This window comes from Dendrobium catenatum, unplaced genomic scaffold (genome assembly GCF_001605985.2).
Source record: "Dendrobium catenatum unplaced genomic scaffold, ASM160598v2 fragScaff_scaffold_323, whole genome shotgun sequence".
NCBI classification, from domain to species: domain Eukaryota; kingdom Viridiplantae; phylum Streptophyta; class Magnoliopsida; order Asparagales; family Orchidaceae; genus Dendrobium; species Dendrobium catenatum.
Genome location: NW_021318785.1, coordinates 1,012,435 through 1,034,008, shown reverse-complemented (window position 1 = coordinate 1,034,008; position 21,574 = coordinate 1,012,435). Strand labels below are relative to the sequence as shown.

The window sequence follows — 21,574 nt, the reverse complement described above, 5'->3', positions numbered from 1 at the left end:
GTAATGCATTTATATATTACATGACTAATATGTATAATGCATTTACATATCGGATATAACATATGCATGTTTCATTATTGGACAATAGTATTGTATGACGTAATTGCATGTTTTATAATGCATATACATGAACCATTGACATATTTGAATAACATGTATATGATATATTGGCATGTTGGATAACATGTATACATGACATTTTATCACACAACAAGTCTGAAACATTCCTCCACTTTAACCATCTAACTTGAATTCTATTAATAATTACCCTATATATTTCACCATCACTCAAAATAATAGACCCAATATATTTAAAATATATACTCTTATTAATTACTTGATCACTCAAGGTCAGAATCCCTCCACAATAACTATTATTACTAAAACTGTACTCCATATATTCAGTTTTAGATATACTCAAATGAAAGCCTTTAGACTTTATGGTTTTCCTCAATAATTCAAGTTTGCCTTCAACTTCCTCTCTCGTCTTTTCAACAAGAAGATTATCCTCAACAAAAAAAAACATGCACCAATGTACAACCTCATTCAAATTTCTAGTGAGAAAATCCATGACTAAAGAAAAAAGATATGGGCTTAAGGACGATCCTTGACGTAATCCAACTAAAGTAGAAAAATATTTTGTCAAACCACCTTCTATTTGAACACAAGTAATAACTCTTGTCTACATATCCTTAAAGACTTGAATATAAGCATTATTAACCCCTTTCTTTTCTATAACTCTCCACAGCACTTCTCTTGAAACTTTATCATATAATTTCTCTAAATAAATAAATATCATGTGTAGATCCCACTACAAGAAAACCCGTCATTACCGGCGGACTAAATCCACTGGAACACACAAACAATCCGACGGAAATATAAGTTTCCGGCGCACGTTTCGGCGGAAATGCCTACGCCGGTTTAGGTCGCGTCGATAAATTTTTTTCGACGAATTTAATGCTCCGGAAAACTTTCCGGCGCACTTCCCGACGCATTATCGGCACAAAACATCGGATTGGTGCCGACGACTTCCAACCGATAAATTCCAGCGCCATATGCGCCGGTAAGTTTCTGTCGGATCTTCCACCGGTAAGTACCGGCGGACAAAACGCCGCAAGTTCGCCGTAGACAACCAACGGTTTTGTTTGCGGCGCAAAGTCGTCGCTGGAAATAAGCGGCAAAAATCGTGCCGGAACATGCACCGGTATTTTTCGATGGAACGAAGGCGTTGATAAGTTCGATACAATTTGTTGTATCATCATTTCCGGCGAAGTTCCAGCGAAAATTCTGCCGGAAACTTGTAGCATTGACAAAAAAAATTGCCTTCCCAGCCAACAATCAAATTTCCACACCTGCAAACCAATACAAATATCAATTCCACAATATTTCAATAGTAACATTTCAACAGATCAATATTTTATAACAAATTCACAACAGTTTATAACATAAAAAGAAACTGTTCAATAGTAACAATCAACAAAAAACATCAGATTAAAAGAAACTGTTCAATAACACATGTTCACAGAAATAAACAAGTTCATGTAAACTAAATTAAACTACTCTGACTCTGTGGACTCCTCCTCAGGTGGAGCTATGTCTTTTCCACTCAGCTGATCCCTCATCTTGCGCATTTCATCCAACAACTGATTGTGTTGCTCCATACTTGTTTGAATCTGTGCTTGCAGCTGAGCTTGAACCTGTGCTTGCAGCTAAGCTTGCCAATCCGCTTGTGATTTCCTTACTTGTTCTAGCTCAGCTTGAAGGGAACTTATTTGTTGAGCTTGTAAGGAGTCATGAGAACTGGATGCGAAGCTAGATGCAGTAGAAGAGGTCATCCCGTTGTATGCCTGAGCTTGCGCACCTAAGCCATATACTCTACCATGCTGCATTCCTCCTTCGGCCTGCGACCAGATGCGATACTCAGAATACTCCACAGAGTCGTTCGTATGCCTGAGCCTGCGGCCGCTACCTACGCCGTTTGTACCGGCGCAAAATTTTTCGCTGGAAAATCCGACGGTAATCACGTGTTTTCCCGTAGTGTCCTCCTTATTCTCTATATACTTCTCCATCAAACACACTAAAAAAATGTATAGCTTCCATAGTACACCAACCTTGCATGAATCCAAATTGATTTTGCGAAACATTAGCATCACGCTGCAACCACATTCTCTATATACTTCTCCATCAAACACATTCATTCTCTATATATTTCTCCAATAAACACATTCATTCTAGCAACTTTTAATCTTCAAAATAATATTAAAAAGTTTTGTAAGAGAAGAAATTCAAACCTTCGGGGCATCTAGCGAGGGCATCGGCGGGCAGAGGGACATGATCGGCGGCCGAACTGAGGGTGTGATCATCGGCCAGGGTTACAGTGTCGGCGGCTAGATTCGTGCAGAGGCAGCCGGAGGCGAGCGGGAGAGGAACGGCGTTTGATCGGGAGGAAAATGATATGCAAACAAATGAGGAGGAAGGGTCGGTTTTGCTAATTTTAGGTCAATTTTTTGCTGTTATCCAGTGGTTTTGATAGCCAGAAAAAAACACTTAACATTGATGGCTTGGCCGATGGTAAAGGCGCCACGAAAATAGAAAACCGACAGCCTACCTGGGGCTTATTTTACCACTAGCATTTCTAGCAGTTTATTGTTAAACAACCGGTTAATACCAGCGGTCAAATAGATGGTTATGCTGCCGGTAATTTCGGATGTTATTTGACCGCCGATAATCGTTGATATTTTCCCATAGTGAAATGGCTACCATTTTATTTGCTCCTCTCATTTCTTATAAGAAGAATGACCAAGCATATCATCAATGATCTCCTGATGATATATCTAACTCCTCAAGTCTCCTCCTACTTTCATCATAAAAATCATCTTTCATGGTTCATGTCTACTACATTATATTAACACCTTCTTCAATTATGCGGAGAGCATCAAATATAAACACATACTAGCTAAATCATTTCAACTACACTAGGCCCCACCATAAATTTTTCCCCTTTTGGGTTTTTATATAAAAATCTCATGTCTTTCTCAATATATCTTATGTAGGTATGTGCAAAACATTATATAATATTAAGATGATAAACTTTATCAACCATCACAAATGTTTTGGAATGCAATAAGACTATGATTGAATCATGAAATTCTTCTACTTATTACACACACACACACACACACACACAAAACTCTTAGATTGAGTCCAAGTGAATTTTTGCAACTTGAAGAAGTCATTACAACAACCCATTAAACTTAACTTCATAGAGGCAATGCTTTATTTGCTTCAAAATTGTCCAAAAGATGTTGCATCTCTACAATTGCCTCACCAATGAGATCAAGGTATCCCAAGTCTAAAATGTTACAATATAAGATAAAATAAAGCCACCAAAGCAACTCACAAATATACATAGTCCCAAAGGGCAATTTGGCGGATTCATCCAAAGGTTTTAGTATAGTACTGCCTTACTAGAATTCAACCAAGAAAGATGAAGTTGTTCAATAACTTCATAAAAATTTGCCCCTTATTTGGAAAGCACTATTGTATATCATATGTCATTATATGGAGATATAACCAGCTTTTTTCTTATCATAACAACTCATCATTATGCCTTACCATGTGCACTTACTTATTAAAAATCAATTTAGATGATTCCTACCAGAAAATAATGATGAGAATAATTATCAAAAACCCATCAGACATCTTAAAATTCATACTCTTCATTCCAACTCAGTTGGTATTAAATCGATGGGCACTAACTTAATCAGAATCATTTGTTTCTAAACTAAAGTTCTTAGACACCAATCTCAAATGATATAACTATCATAAATTTCTACATATCCTAAGATATATTTTTGACTTTATATCAACCTTAACAAGCCTTGGTCTCAATTAGCAATAATATATTGTGTATGTGCATATACATTACTAAAAAATATAGTTTTTCGCAGCACAAGTATTTGTGGTTGTTATAATCGGTGCAAATCTGTAGGTTTGCATCGGTTATACCTTCTGCTAAAGCTAGTACTTCATCAGATCTATCCCGCCGGTCCTTATACAACAGCTGAATGTCATTGAAGTGCATTACAATTACAGTGGGGGTAAACCACTGCAAAGATAATTATGGCCGTTATGACCACTGAGATAAGACAAAAACTGTGCTTCGATAGCTCTATTTTTTGTAGTACATATCTAATAGTTTAGAAGATGGAAGAAGTAGAAATGAGGAGCAAAACAAGAATTAATTACGAAACAACTCTAATATTGTATAAGAAGATACATTTCTCTAACTTATTGAAATCTCTCATTTAATCAAAAAATTTGAATCTTAAAATTATTAGGAGCCACCCATCCAAATAAAACTCTAATAAAAATTTATAAAATAACCAAAAATTGTCTCTTTCCTTAATCTATGAATTGATTATAAACTTATTATCAGTATCTTGTTTTTTTTGAATTATTTTTCTCTTATACTTCATTTAGAACGGCTTTCTTACTCGTTCTTAAAAAAAAAAAAATTTAGTAAAAAAATAAAAAATTTCTACTAGAAAGTAGCTTTAGAAGCAATAAGAAAGTCACCCCAAACCAAACCTTAAATTCCTCTCTCAAATTCTTAGAATTATTGCCACAATCTGCAGTCCAATAATCCAAATTACATGCACTTTTCATGGCCTCCTCGATCTCCCTTTGATTTGCTCATTCAATAATCGAACCACAAATCTTTGATCTTAGCATGCATGTATCTTTATGTGCAATATTCTCACTTGATTATTCTCCTGTCTTTTCAAGAAGAATGATCTATTCTCTTATTATTATTATATTAAATTCAATGGCTTTAGAATGTCGGAAAGGTGACCAAAGTGTCCAATGAGGGCAAAACTTTTCCATTGAAATTATTCAATAAAGCAGCTCAAAAGGCGAGCTCCAACTTGAGCTCAAATGAACTCAAGCAGGCTCACGAGCCTTAGCGGGATATTTAAAATTTAGACGAGATTTTAAAATATTTAAATTTTATAAATATGTCTAGCATTTATTATTACTTTTTAAAAATATTTAATGTTAATAATAAATAAATATAATTATTTAGAAATATTAATAATTATTCGAGCCGGCTCACGAGCTCATGAGCCGAGCCTCATCAAGCTCAAACGCAAACTTATTTAGTAAACGAGCTCAAGTTCGAGCTTGAGTTTGATAAGCTCGGCTCACGAGCCCATAAACGAGTTGAGCTCGAGCCGGCTCGCAAGCCGGCTTGGCGCACTTACATCCCTAGTGATCAGGATCAACAATTAAGGGTTCTTACTAGAATTAAGAACCAACCAAAGGTCTTCATGCTAGCTTTGAAACTCACTTGAAGTTCTTGACTAGCATTAATGTGATTATAAGTGAAACTAACCTGCTGCACTGAGTTCAGATCATATACCTCTTATGTAAGTATAGTATATAACAAACTTCATCTCCAACCTCGATCACTACCTATAAATAGATGGTTGCTTGTTGAGCGCTAAAAAAAATAAATATCATTACATGCTTTATATTGAAACTATGTCATGCCGAAGTATCTCTCAAAATCTCTCTTAGATAATCCTCAAAATATCTCTCTTTAAATTATCTATGTAGCTCAGTTTGGCTTCTTGGAAAATTAAATGAAAGTTGATTTTTTTACTTCTGAACTTTCATTGGTCAGTTGAACTTAAATGGGCATTGTTAATGGAATAGGGCAATTTTTACTTGTTTTCAAAGGAGGCAGCCAAATTCAAACTTTGTACGGCCACCTTGGCATGGAACATATTATTGTTAGCAACTATGATAAGCTATCACAGATAAGCAAGCCATCCTATCTTTCGGTTAGCTCCACTACTCATGGCAGGCTTCACTACTCATGACAGAGAGATCATGTTCAACAGTATTTCATATATATAGAAGAATGGACCACTAAGCCAATAGTGCTTGCTCTCCTCTAACTAACTTGTATTCTTCAATTCCCTATGTAAACCTTGGGCAAGATGAGTGAGCGGTAATGGAATTCAATCTCCAACATTATCTTCATCTCTAGCTCTTCATTTCTCTATTATTTTCTCTGCATTACAGATTGCTTCATGGTATCAAAGCATATGGCTTAATAGCCATTTCATTTTCCTTCAATGGCAAACAATCACATCTCCTCATCTCCGCAAACTTCATCAAACATCGCCACTGCAGGTGATTTCTGTATTCATGCTCCATTGAAATTCCTTATCTCCAACATTAAGCATATTGCTAATATATTCAACTTACCAATGACAATCAATCTATATGGAAGGTCCAAGTTCTCAAAATTTTTGTTGAAAATGATTTCGATGGGTTCCTATCTAATTCTCAAATTTGTCCTCCAAAACATCTCTCCTCCTTCACAAGTGATACCACTCTCAATCAAAACTATCAAATGTGGCAACTCACCGATCAAAACTTTGCTACTGCATTATTCTCCACTATCTCACCCACCATTCTCTCATATGTTCTAACCCTTCAAATCCCTCATGAAATCTGGGTTACACTTTAAAAACGGCTTCAACCTACCAATCTTTCAAGAAAGTCAACTCAAGAACAAACTTCATCATTTTACCATGAAATACCTCACTGTTAATCAATAGTTGGCACAAACCAAGTCACTGGTAGACAATATAGCAGTAGCTGGGTCTTATATCAACACTGAGGACATAATCTTATATATTTTAAATGACTTGCCCTCAACCTACAATGCTTTTAAAGCCTCTCTATTCCTCGACATCCTACTATCCCATCATCTCATCACCCTATGTTAACTAGATATAAAACTGGCAAGATAAAACCAAAGCAGCATTTTCATCTCCTAGCCATATCACAAGCCACCTTAAAACCAACCTGTTATACTCAAGTTATCAAAACTCAATCATGAAAAGTTGCTATGTCTAATGAATTCATAGCCTTACTAAAGTAGGGAACATGATCTCTTATACCACCACCCAAAAATCGTACCATACTCGACTACAGGTGGACCATTAGCACCAAATTAAAACATGATGGAACTATTGACAGACACAAAGCTAGACTTGTTGCTCAAGGATTCAACCAAGAGTTTGGAGTTCATTACAAAGGAACCTTCAGCCCCGTTGCGACAATGCCAACTATCCGCATTTTTCTCACAATTTCCCTCACTCAAAATTGGTCGAAACTTCAATTAGATGCCTCAAATGCCTTTCTACATGGCAAGCTACACGAGGAGGTCTATATGAAACAACCATGAGGCTTCATTGATGCCACTCATCCATATTATGTTTACAAACTCTACAAAACCATATACAAGATTAAAAAGGATCTATGACAATGGTTTCAAACATTTATTGATTTTTGAAAACTCTTGGCTTCGTATTCAGTAAATATGATCCTTCTTTACTAATTTACATTCACCGCAATATTCAAATATCCATACTTATGTATGTAGATGATATACTTATCTAGGGTAATGATAATTGATTCATTTCAGATCTCATCTCCAAAATGCAGACCAATTTTTCCTTGAAGGAACTTGAACCTATCTCTTTCTTTCCTAGAATTTAGGTAATTCACACACCAAAAGGATATTTCCTCAACCATTCTCAGTACACTCAAGACATTCTGCAGGCTGCAGGTTTTGCACATTGCAAACTATCACTAACCTCTATAACTATTAAATATGCTTCAGTCGACAACAAATAACTATTCTTTGATCCTGTTTTATACAAAAAATTTGTAGGATCTTTACAGTATCTTACAATAGCTCAACCATACATTGCATTTGCAATAAACTAAATTTGTACAAATGTATCATCAAATAGAGCATAATTTTTAAACTCTAAAGAGATTTCTTCATTACATACAGGGTACATATCACTTTTGTATTCCTTTTAATCGGGTTGACTTACATTTATGCTCATTTTTTTATTCTGACTATGCAGCTAATCCACTAGATAAGAAATCCATCACTAGGTTTTGCACATTTCTTGGCACTTATCTACTGGTGTGCTAAGAAGCAAGTAACAGTTGTTAAATCATCCACTAAAGCGGAGTATCATACCCTTGTGTCCACAACTTCATATATTATTTGGTTAAGATGCCTCCTTACAGATTTTCAAGCATCACCCTCCACTCCTACCACTTTATCTTGTGACAACGCCTCAGCTCTTGCCTTGGAAAACAATTCAGTTTTTCATGCCAGAATAAAGCATGTAGAAATATATTACCATTTCATCAGGGAACACATTCTCCAAGGAAATATCAATTCATCACATCAATAGCCTTGATCAACATGCAAATATATTCACCAAACCATTATCATTTGACCGTTTTAGCTTTCTCAGAGATAAAATTACAATTCAACCCAATGAATCATAAGTTTGTGGGGGCCTATTAGAAGTTATGATAAGCTATCACTAATAAGCAAGCCATCCTAGGTATCTTTTGGTTAACTCCACTACTCTTGGTAGCTTTTATTAGTCTTGACAGAGATATCATTTTCAATAGTATTTCGTATAGTAGAATGGACCACTCAGCCAATAGTGCTTGCTCTCATGTAACTAACTTATATTCTTCAATTCACAATGTAAACCTTAGGCAAGATGAGAGAGCGGTAATGTAATTCATTCTTTGTTATTTTCTATGCTTTACATATTAATATTTTGCTTCTTGCAATATGTCATTACTTCAATATAACTTCATATAAATACATTCTTAAAAATAAAAAGTGCAATAGTAAAATAAAAGTAGGTTTATTTAAAATTTAATCTTTCTTGAGTTGATAATGTTGTAATTTAGAGAAAGAAAACCATGTAACTTCCACATTTCTTCCATTCTTCACTATCATCCATAAACAACAATATTGGAAGGATCATCTTACACACACATTTGTTTGAACTTGATTAATTAAAAGACTTTTGTATCTAGTTCAACAAGTCACTGATTGTAAACAGTTTGAAACCCCAAGAACTTGGAACTCTCTAAGTTTTAGGATGCTTAAAGCCTCCAGCCAACTATTTGGGATCTTGTTTTCTTGCTTTAGGTATTAGTTGTGGTGGTTCGTTTGTTATGGTTGGTGGTCTTGTGTTTATTTTGTCCTTTTTGTTGTTTCTTTCTTTAACTTTCTCTTATTAACTTGTTTCCTATCTTGAGGTCTTCAGGTTTGTTTTGTTGATTTTGGATTAGTTGGGATATTTTTCTATGACACGTCATTTCTTTGGTGATTTGGCTGCTTGCATTTTGATTCTGATGCTTTTTTGGGTTCTTCATTTTTTTTGGGGCTCTGGTACCTTTTGAGTTGTAGTTTCTTGTTGTCCAGTAGATATTTTCTTTTTGCTCTTTCCCATTTATCTTAGTTGAGATCTTTAGCTTTTATGTTTAATTTCATTTTAGATGAAGCTCTTTGAGCATTAGATGCTTTAGATCCCATTAACTAACTGTAATTTTTTATTAATATGTAGACTTCTCTGTGAGTTTTATCAAATAATAATAATAAAGGGTATACAATATTCTTATGTTTCATAAGTAATTTATGATGTTTGATATTTTTTATGAATCTTGCGTTAATTATTAAAAATGGTAAATAATTTCTAAAAGTTTTAAAAATATTTGAGAATATGTATTATATTAGTTAAGTTTAATTGGAACAATGACCCGCTTTATTTGAATAAACTTGGGTTTCTAATTTTCTTAAATTAAGAATATCATTTTCCTTAATTGGGTATTTAATTAAATAAAAAAATAGTTATTGACTCTTCATTTGGGTAATTATTACAATTTTTAAGTTCAAATTTAAGATTTCTAAATTAAATCATTTTTTATGATTTAAAATTGAACTCTTAATTACAAAATATTAATATTACATCTTGATTAAATTTAGAGGTCAATTTTTACACGACCCGAACCCGACCTGGAAAAATCTGGGTTAGGGTCAACCCGACCCTAAACGGGTCGGGTTTGGGTTCAACAAATCAACCTGTTTAAAAATTGGGTCGGGTTCGGGTTGACCCAGCAACCCGAAATTGACACAAAAACTCATATTTGACCCGAAAACCTGAGATGGACTCGTTTTTGGCTTAAAAATCGAAGATTGACCCGATTTTTTACCCTAAAACAAGCAATTTTGGGTCAACCCCGGGTCATTCATGCCGTGTCTGGTCGGATTCGAGTCCGAAAACCTGACCCATTTTTAAAAATGGGTCAGGTTTGGGTTGACCCGAATAATTCCGGGTTCAACCCGAACCCTACCCGTTGACCCGAATTGACACCCCTAATTAATTAGTATTTATTAAGAAATCTTAAAAATCTTTCACTTTTAAATCTTTATTTGATTTTCATTAAATATGGATTATATCATTTGAGCAAAAAAAAATTTATTAGCATTTACTCTTCATTTGAAAAGTTTATAAGTGAAATATAGTCTAAGCATGCATGCAATTTACCCTGATCTATTAGTTGTGAGTTTTTGCTATCAATTAACAAGTCTTGGGTTTAAAGATTGCACTTGCAAAGTCTGTGAGAGTTTACCTTAATTGGCTCAAAAGTACACCCTCCCAACCCCCCCACAAAAAAATTGATCAAAGAGACAACGATCAGGATTCAGGAGAAAAGAAAATCAAATACTTATACACTTAATTTATACCCCTGTGCTAGTGTAAGACACTTTAATATTTACGTATAGAAATTAGGAGTAAGGCTTGTAATTTTTCTTTATATCAACGCGTAGGTCCGTGAGTGAGTTTTCTCCAAAAAAAAAAAAAGGAATATGTTGTATTTATTGGGAATTTATTTGTAGACCAAACTGCACCTAGCATTTCTTGTTTATATTAACTTGCAATTTAATACATTTATATTGAATTACAAGTTACTTTTTTCTTATATTTTAAATATTTGTTCTATTTATCATAAACCAACATTTCAACGGGCTTTTAAAGAAATTTTAACTTCTATAACTTTAATTAAAATGTTAAATAACCTTCAAATCGATTTTAGAGATTTTTTTTTATATAAATTAGGTTGCATGGCCTTAGGGTCTCTTTTAGTGAATATTACTCATTGTATGTCTTTATAAGAGATTTATATCATGACTGAGCCTAATTGATGTAGTAATCATGACATTTCAATATTATATATGGTTCAAAAGTTTCACTTAAGGATAGATAATATTGCATACATTAATGCCTCATAGAGTATAGTTACTCCATTTATAATATCCCATATCATGATTTACTTAAACTCATCATTTACACTTATATTAATTTCTCAATAATTTTAATGAAATAACCTCAACTTTTACATAATAGCATAATAATTTTAATAAAATGCTATCAAATGAATAGTATTCTACTAAGAACTCACAACATTACCAAAGAAAGACTTAAGTTGTGAGTATACATCTTTTTCCAAAATCTCATCTTCACATATAGCACTATTAAGAAAGGAACTAAAGCCATTAACGCACAGATGTTCCTCTCTAGCAAATTAAGGTTTAGTTTGGGACAACTTTCTTATTGCTTTTTAAAATAGCTTTTTATAAGTACAAAATTTCTAGCTTAAAATTTTTTTGTACTAAAAAGTTACTTAAAATAGTAAGAAAGCTATCCCAAATTATGTCTAAGGTTTCATTTAGAACAACTTTCTTACTGCTTTCTAGTACAAAACTTTTTAAGTCAATATTTTTATATTTAAAAATTATTTTAGAAAATAGTAAGAAGGTTGTCTCAAACGAAAACTAAGGCTTCATTTGGGACTGCTTTCTCCCTGCTTCTTAAAGCGACATTTTAGTACAAAAATTTTAGGAAGATCCATCCAAAAAAAAAACATTGCTTTCTTACAATTTCGTAAAGCAGTCTTCTAGTATAAAATTTTTTATTTTTGTACTAAAAAGCTGATTTAAAAAACAGTAAAAAAGCCATCACAAACAAACCCTAAGTCTACATGAAAGCACTTTAGAGAAAAATTCATTACAATCATTTTAATTAACATGTTTTTCACTTGTCACATAAAAAATAAAGAAAACACTTACACATACGTTGGCATTCTCTTATATATAGCTTTGCTGAAACTAAAAAAACAAAGGCACCTTCTAGCACTGACTCATGAAGCAGGCAGTAAAAGGCTATAAATTCTTGACAAGCATAAAGTTATTATATCCATATTATAATAAATTTTAATAGAATAAAGAAAATTTTCTCAACCCAAAGTTCTCATTCCAGATTTTACTGCATCCTACCTGAATGATGATCCGAACTCTGCATCATTTAAATATATTTTTCTTAATATAAAACCATATAGTAATTTAAATTTGTTAAAAGTAAAATAATATATACACAGATATTCATATTTAATGATGGTAAAAAGAGGATCATAATGTTCTCCGCAGCCTTCGATCTCTGTCCGTCCATTTACAGCTTAAAATTTCTGAAAAAATATGAAATTAAAATATAATAATAATATGATAAATGAACTAAAATAAATGTGGTGTTGGATACTGTAGACATTAATGCATGGTTTGTTAATCACATTCCATGTATAATAATTTCTTAATTTGGAACAGTGAAACTATACTGTTGACTTTAATAATTTTGTAGCCAGCTCTCTCTCTATATTCCTTCTGCACTACCTGTCCCCTTTGCTCACAGTTCTCTTCCCTATTCCTCTACTTGAACTGATTTTTGTTTGAAGTTTTTTCTTACAACAATGGATAATTAAGGGTGTATTTGTCTCTTTGAATTCTTCTTTCAAATTCAGTATCTTCTAACAAACTTTCAAGATTTTATCTTTCTTTCAAGAAGCTAAAAGCTGGATCTCTCTCGTAGCGAAGAACCAAGGCGACTGTCATAACCTTCTTTGTGCAGATAAGAAACTGCACCCTTCACAAAGGTAACTATTTCATTTCTTCTGAATAATCACTATATTGAGAGAGAGAGAGAGAGAGAGAGAGAGAGAGAGAGAGAGAGAGATGGTGTATGTATCTTTGTTTGTCAAAGGTTTATGTAAGGAGAAAGAAAGCCTGTGAGATGAAGTACTCAGGGAACAACTAAAGAGAACTGAGGATGAGCATGAAACGCTAAATCTAGGGTTGAGATCCTTTTAAGCTTGGATGACATATAGGTTGGGTTATAGCTACTATATTCCATTCCCAACAGTGAAATTATTTTTGAACGGTTGGATTTAATTAATTCAATAAAATCATAGTGGTTTAAGAAAATTTTATGGATTCACTCCCAGCCAATTACAACTACTATTTCTTTTTCTTAAAGATTATAGTTATATGGTTTATTTACTATCAACTTCCTAATTGAGAGAAATTTAATAACTTCCAAAAAAAAATTATGAATTCAATCACAGATGATGCTAACTACAACATTAAGTTATCACCACAACCAAACTTAATCTTCATTTTCAAGGAAACCCTAACCCTAATTGTGGTTCTCTCTTTTCAGTTTAGGGCTTAAACTACTATATATGGCATCTTCAAGTACTACCATCTTCGGCTCTCCTTGCGCCGCTTGCAAGTTCCTTCGTCGAAAATGCATGCCTGGTTGCATCTTTGCCCCCTACTTTTCCCCTGAAGAACCTCAAAAGTTCATCAATGTGCATAAAGTGTTTGGTGCAAGTAATGTAACAAAGCTCCTTAATGAGCTTCTTCCGAGCCAACGCGAAGACGCAGTGAACTCTCTCGCCTATGAAGCCGAAGCTCGTATAAAAGACCCTATCTATGGCTGCGTCGGTGCCATCTCCGTCCTCCAGCGCCAAGTGCAGAGGCTACAGAAGGAGCTGGATGCAACCCGCGCCGAACTCCTCCGATATGCTTATGTTGAACATCGTTCGGCAAACATTTCGACAATTAGTTCAAGGCTCCATTATCCGTATGATCTACCATCCCCAACTCATGGATTACTGCCTAGTTTCACTAATTATTATCTTCCCCGTTCATGGAATGCTTCTACTAGCAACTCTTCAACAGGTGAGTTTATCCAAAAGGAAGGAGAGGAAGGAAGCATGTGAGTGTCATCATAGATTGAGATGTGGAGAGAATCGTTGTGTGACTTTTGGTTGAGAGATATGTAAAGGTAAGTATGGATCGTTAAATTAGATTTGGGGCTCAAGTGAATTGGAATTCTTATCTTCAAAAGAGGATACGCTTAATTATGCCCACTCTTAGCATGTTAAAGGTGCATGGAAGTCAAATCTGGTGGCTATATTTTATTTGGTATTGAGATGGGTTCATATGTTGAAAGTAATGCTCATATGCCTTTCTTCATGTTCTTCTTTTACCTTTTTGGTTAACTAATTTTGAGTGTTGGGGAACAGGAAGTTTTTTTATTTAACATTCATCAATCGAGACAGAAAAAAAAACATAAAATAGAAAGCCGAAAAGAAAATTTAATCAAGGAGAATTATAATTATAATTTCTCTGATTAAACTTTATAAAGAACTTATATATATATATTGTGTGTCAAAAATTAAGTTTCTATTGTTTGATTATGATTATTCTGTCGCACTTTGTTTACAAGTGTCAGTTTAATGGTATATGCATGATTGGATTACCACTTTGTTAAAGTTGGCTTAATTAATTTAAACTAAATTGGCAAAAGGACATTATATTGTGAGTTAAGCAATGCCGTTAATTAATATAATATTGTTTTAGCGCCATCTGAGAAAAAAACATGTCATTTCGGCGCAGTAAGATCATTGATAAAGAAACTCAATTTAAAACTAATGATTATGCTCTTAATTAGTCTTAAAGTTTAAGATTAAATTTTTATAGCGATATTTTATTTAAGATTAGATTGTTTATTTAAAACTTTTAATGATTGGGTTCTTTAGTCTTTGTCGCTAGTGAAGATAGTGATAGATTGATTGTTGGGGAAGTAAAACACACAAGCTAACAAACAAGAAAAAAAAAACTGAAAATGAACACGGTTTAATGTGGAAAAATTTGAAATCGAGAAAAAAATCACATAGCCATGTCACACTATGAAATTTATTATGAAAATTGGGAGAAATTTTACAAATCTCTCTCTCTCTCTCGCTCACTCGCTCTCTCTTCTTGCTGCACTTCACTTCGCTGTTTCTCTTAAAGTTATTACATATAATTAACAAAGAGACACATTTAAATTATACCAAGCGATGCAACCCATCAAGTTAAACATACAAAAAGAGAAAGAGAATTGCTAAGCCTAACTCATAGAACCTAGACACCATGGGTTGGAGCAATTCATGGCGCTCCACTCTCTACAAATCAAGACTACAACCGTGCTGCATCCTATGATGCTACAATGCACAAGTGTATTGCATTGTTGTACTCTAATGTACAGTGTCGATGTATGTTGTATGGTTGTACGGAAATTTGGGGGCAAGGCTCCTGAACTTAATCAAGGGGGAGCCCCCCTACAAGTTCAACCGATAAAGTTAAGATATGAGTCAACAGTACAACATGATTGATCGACACAATCAGATCTCACACAATTCATATTGCACGATGGTTCATGTTCCATATGTCATTCTTGCCGAGCAATTCTGTTATGTATGTTTAAAGCATCATCAAGTATATTGGTTTTGAATATATTTCAATTCAGCTATGTTTGTTTCAACAAGATTAATACATTTTCAAAGTTTTTTATTTTGCAGCATATTAGTATAAGGAAAGCTCCATATATGAGAAAAATAATGTGCCTATCCTATATTTTTTTATGATAAACACCTTAATTTAATTTGCTTCACCTCAACACTACACTGCTGCCAAAAATCTTATACAAGTATATATGCCAAAAATGTGATAGATAGTTTGTTTTAATAAGATATTGAGCTTATTAAATATAACCATCATGTTGCTAAAAGATTACAAAAATATTGGAAATTTACATATATATATATATATATATATATATATATATATACCATTAAACTATACAGATTTATATATCTAATATTAAAATTCTTATAACTATTTATATAACACCCAATTTCTAAATAGTATAAAAAATATCATTAATATTAATTTACTTTAAATGAGCTAAATTGTTTTGCATATGTATTAATATCATTTTGAAGTTAAAATTTTATATAAATAAATATAAATATTTGAATATTAGATATCTAAATGCATAGAATTTCAATGATATGTACGTGAATTAATTTCTCAAAAATATTTTCTATAAAGTATGGTAGCAAATATACATAAGCTTCTAAGCAATCATTTGGCTAGGTAGTTAAAAGCTTCTACTCCTATCATGATTTTGAGGCCTAACATATGTAAATGTGCGTGTGAATTTACGGTTAAGGCTTCGTTTAAGATGACTTTCTTATTACTTTTTAAAATAATTTTTTAGTAAAAAGTAAAAATATTTATAGTAAAAAACTATTTTAAATAGTAAGAAAGTCTTCCTAAAATTTCTTTCGGGACTACTATTTTATTTCTTTTTAAAACAGATATTTAAAAAGTCAAAATAAAACTTAAAAGCTCTAAGTGAGCAGTTGTTGTGAGAAATGAGAATTTATAGAGACAAAAGGCAGTACTGTTGACCAATTTGAAATTTTCTTTTTATGTGCAAGGAAGTACTATGTTTTTTGCTTAGAGATTTTGGGAGTATGTTTATCTATTTCATTCCATGAATAAGTTGCCTGTAGATGATTTGCCATCTAACATGCTGAAACTGATTGATTGGACAAGGAAACTGTTCCTTTGTTGACTATGAAAAATGAAGAGAGTATGTTGAGCTTTTATTTTTTGTTTTTCTTCTTAGTGGTGGAATCAGAAAAAGATGGAGTAACTATTGTTATTTTTAGATGTGAAAACAAAAATTTATATAGATTAGTATAATTGTATGTTCATCAATTGCATATCAATAAATTTAAAAATAATAATAATATTATGTGATTTTAAATTATATTAATTTAATTTACATTTTCTTTAATAAATAGATCAACTTAATAAGTTCATTATAATAATTAATTATAATGGTTAATGTTATTTCAATGAATCATAATGATTTTAATGCTAATATCTAATATCATTGAGATGTAATTTAACTATCATTGAATGATAGAGAAGAGCAAATAGTGAATGTCTGTAATGCACCGACACTTGATGCTCGATGATGTCCATATCAAAGTATGACGTTGTCTTTACATTGATGCTCGATGCTAGCAATTTCTACACCCACAACCTGACATCTCATCATTCTTCAACGGAACCTTCTCAACATTAACGACCAACACCCCTCTCAATATCGACAATAAATGGCCTATTAAAATTGACGCTCAATATTTGTTGCATAACATCAATGCACAACTCTAGACAATATTGTCATCTCATCTCTCAATGACTTATAAACGACATTGATGTCTGACTCTCGACATCCATATATTAACCATTTTAAGCAAAAAATTTAGTTAAATGACTAATCATTTCTAATTTTTTTTTTAAAATTATACTTGTTCAATTTTTATACAGTTTTTCAAAATTATAAAAACTATAATACTATGTCCAACCCTTGTCCGTGTCCTAACTTTTTGATGAAAATTTTCACATATTTGCAATATGCATGAGATCAATAATTATACTTAAAATGAATTTATAACATGAATGTCAATTCATAGAACAATTGTTTCACATATGATTAGAATGTTTGTAGGGGTGTAAATGGTTCAAGCCGACTAGTGAGCCAGCTCGACCTTCGCTCAAAAAATAGGTTATAAGCCTAACTTGATGAGCTCATGAGTCAAATTTGAGTCAATCCTGACTCAGCTTGTTAGCTCGAAAGTAAGCTCGTCGTGGGCTCCAAAATGTTTTTCTTCCCGGCCTCCCCTGCTGTTTTATTAGGGAGAGTTTTAATAAAATTAAGTTCTGGGGTAAATTTTTTGAAGGCAGATGGGTTTGTATATAAGACACTACCCAAAGATTTTGCCCTCATTTTGCGAGAACTTTATGATCTGAGTTCTGGTTTCCTATAGGCATTGTTGCAGATTTGGTTTCATGAATTATGGTTTTGATGATAGCAAACAATACGACTGCCTTTTCTCTACTGACTTTTCATGACTCAAAGATCGGACGAAAATCGGACAGCTCAAGACTGGGCAGAATAGGAATGAGTCAGTCAGTAATTTTCCTTTTTCCTTTTCTTGAGTCAATTGTAAATGTTTGAAGTGACTGATGTTAAGTAACCCTACACACACACACTTGAGAGATTTAGAATTTATGTTTTTACTCACATTGTCCCGGACGATCTTACTATCGTCCTGGACGATCGAGTTCAAAACAGAAGTTCTAATCAAGATTTCTTAATTAAGGCAGTCGTAATTAACTTATCGGCCTGGACGATATGCTCAATACAGAAAGAAATAGCCTCCATGATCAATTTAGGTATTTTGTATTTTTGGAAATCGGCCAGGACGATCGTGAGATCGGCCTGGACGATATGGCACAATTATGTCTAAATTGATCCGGCAATTAACGAAGCAATTAAAGATGATTGATACGATCACATCGTCCTAGACGATCGCAGGATCGGCCAGGACGATATATTCAAAAACCCTTAGTTGCTCCTGGCCAATCAGGATCGGACAGTTCGAATTCAGGGCGATGCTCTGGACGATTTTCCTCTGATTTGAATTAATCATCCGGGACGATCGTGAGATCGGCCTGGACGATCAAGCCAATTTTTAATCGTCCAGATCATCTTCAGGGCGATGTTCTGACCGATCTTCTGTGTTTTGAATTGATCGTACATGACGATATTATTATCGTCCTGGACGATAAAGTCGATAACTTGTAATTATTGAGCTCCTATAAAGCTCTTCTATTTAAGAGCTCTTGTTCAACATTTTTGAAGATCTTTTGGCTACTGTCTTGACTTGAGAAAACCTAATGGAGAGAGAGAGAGGGAGAGAGAGAGAGGATCTTGTGAGGGGGAGCTTGTGAGGGAGTTCACAAGGGTTACTCCAAGCATTATTCCACTTCTTCTTCCCTAGAGTCTCTTGTCCTTGGAAGGTTTGGGAGAGGTAAGCTTCAGCGATCGATCGAGGTTCTCTGCCTGCTTCAGGAGGAAGCAAAAGGAGTCGGGTTCTCTGCCTTACCGGGGGTGGCAAAAAAGATGTGTTTTGTAAGGGCTTCTCCTCCTAGCTGTGGGGGCTAAAGGAGAGTCACGTTGGTAGTGCAATACTCGAAGGGCACCTCCGGAGAGTGGACGTAGGTCAAGTTGACAGAACCACTATAAACCCTTGTGTTCTTTTTACTGCTTCAGTACTTTTATTTTTCGTACTTATTTTTCCGTGGTGACTTTGGTTTGTGATATTTGTTCTTAGTTTTTAAGAATTTTTAAAATACCAATTCACCCCCCCCTCTTGGTTAGCCTCGGGACTAGTTCATAGGGCCTAACATCCCTAACGAACTTTCAGGCGTAAGCACCTATATAGTTAATTACCCCTCTCGATGATGAGAGAAAACTTTCGATTAAGGCTAGATGCGTAGAGATACATGTTATTTAGCATATAGCAGTAGCATAGGTCTCGAGTATTTGAAGGGTTGATATTTAAAATAAGAAATTTCACCATCTTACACTTAAAGCGGATGGTGGGGGAATAAATGATGGACCCAATCAAGATCCCTTGGTTTTGCCATCCCGGCCATCCTGATTCCTAGTCTACTTAGTCATAGGAGGTAATCGACACAACTTGACTGAACGATCCCTGTCAGTTGCCATGGGTTATTTCATCCAAGAATACTTTATAGACCTGGGGTAGATATTTACCTAAGGGGACAAATTTGAATTCACCTTAGCTAACATAGGGTTTTGTTCTATATCGATTATAACTTATTGATTCATATCTCAAGGATTTAATGTCACAAAGGAACTTATTGGATCTAGCCATAACTATTATCTCATGGCAAAATCACTCGGTTTAGAGGGCCCTAGGTCATAACCGTTTATTCTGTGGTACCATTTGGTGGTAAAACTGCCGGTCAGAGGATATATACCATGTTCTTACTGGTAGAAGATTATTTGAGAATGGATTCTAGTGACATTTTTGAATAGACATTAGCTCTTTGTGAGCTAAAGTAATTTTCAAATTATCCACTAGGTAAATTGTTGCATAGGGTAGATAGATTTTGCTATATGGGATCATTCATGTTTTTATATTTTGTGAAAATTTAAGAGCATTTGAAAAGGTTGGATCCCCTCCGATTGAGATAAACATTCAACACGACTATCATCGGGGTGTTTGGGTCATTTCTATTTATGGATTGAACCTTATCAACTTTATCTAGCTAGTTGTTGAGAGAGGATTCAATTTAGTAGGCTTTATGCATTTGTTGATGAATTTCTTTGTTCATATGCCTTGAAGGCCTCATATGAACGTATAAAATAGATATTCCAGTCGACACATAGATGATATATTTATTTGATAGTTCGAGCCATGTCGACTCTTATTTATCCATATAGAAGGATCAAGCTTGAATTATGGTTCATTTATTAACCTACACAGCATCCTTAGACATCATGTGTGTACGTATAACATTCTCATAGAGGCACATGTGGTTGTATGATTGCATATGCCCTTTTATGTACCTACGTATACACATATTAAACTAGATATGTGAGGGCATTTTGGACATATCTAACGCTGCTAAGTTTTGTGGGAAATTGTCATTTGAATGCAATGTTCTATTTAGAAGCTTATACATACCTTTTATCTACTTCTATACATATTACAGATTCAGTGGCGTGTCGTAGAAGCTTGTGAATTGAGTTATTTGCTATTTTGTACAGATAGAATATCATGCACTACTTATTACTTTCTAGTTTATTGTGCACTAATGAATCTCCTGCTTTGCATTTGTAGATATTGCATTCACCATGGACATGATGCCCATGTTCCTGGCTGAGTTACTTTACATACAAATCTTCTAACACCGATCATAGGCAATTGTATTTGTTGCAGTCCTCTTGTGCTCGCTAACATACAACCTGTTGTATGCACAAATAATTTTCTACAGTAGATCATAAGCATCTGCATTTGCTATGGTCCTTTGGCTCTTTGTTTGTAAGTGACATTTGATGTGTACGAACGGTCTCCTACTACTATTATGACAACCGTATGTTTGTGTTTGTTTCATATCATCTTCTTTGATTTGCAAATGATAGATGTATTAAGCTGCCATTGGATGGAGTTGCCTGTGGGGGTATTATAATATTATTGTTTTTTTAGAGGAAATCCACGAAGGGGCCTATGCGTTAATTAAAGAAAAAATAATACAAAATCCTTAAAGGGACCTTGCGCTCTCTACTGCTCAAAAGAGCTACAAAATTAAAAGCAAAAACACTTACGAGCACAAGGTCCCTGCTACACAAAAGTACAAGAAAACCTAGGTACATTTTATGGTGCTTAAGAGAAAGCACCCAAAAAGATGGAAGAGAAGAAAACCGAGCTTAAACGATCTGCTTCCCAACAAAAAACCTATAAACCTTAATACCTGCACAATCAAAAACCTGCAAGAACAAGATATAACCCGCCAAACAGTAGAAAAATAGACTATAAAAACAAAAAGTAAGGA

General features: G+C 34.0%; 1 protein-coding gene across 1 annotated transcript; it reads left to right on the top strand.

The window, feature by feature from the left end:
- Positions 1-13,479: 13,479 nt before the first annotated feature.
- Positions 13,480-20,930, top strand: LOC110096433 (LOB domain-containing protein 25-like). Its single transcript, XM_028693580.1, has 2 exons — positions 13,480-13,981; positions 20,863-20,930. The coding sequence occupies exons 1-2, from the start codon at positions 13,480-13,482 to the stop codon at positions 20,928-20,930; spliced, it is 570 nt and encodes a 189-aa protein (XP_028549413.1).
- Positions 20,931-21,574: the final 644 nt, after the last annotated feature.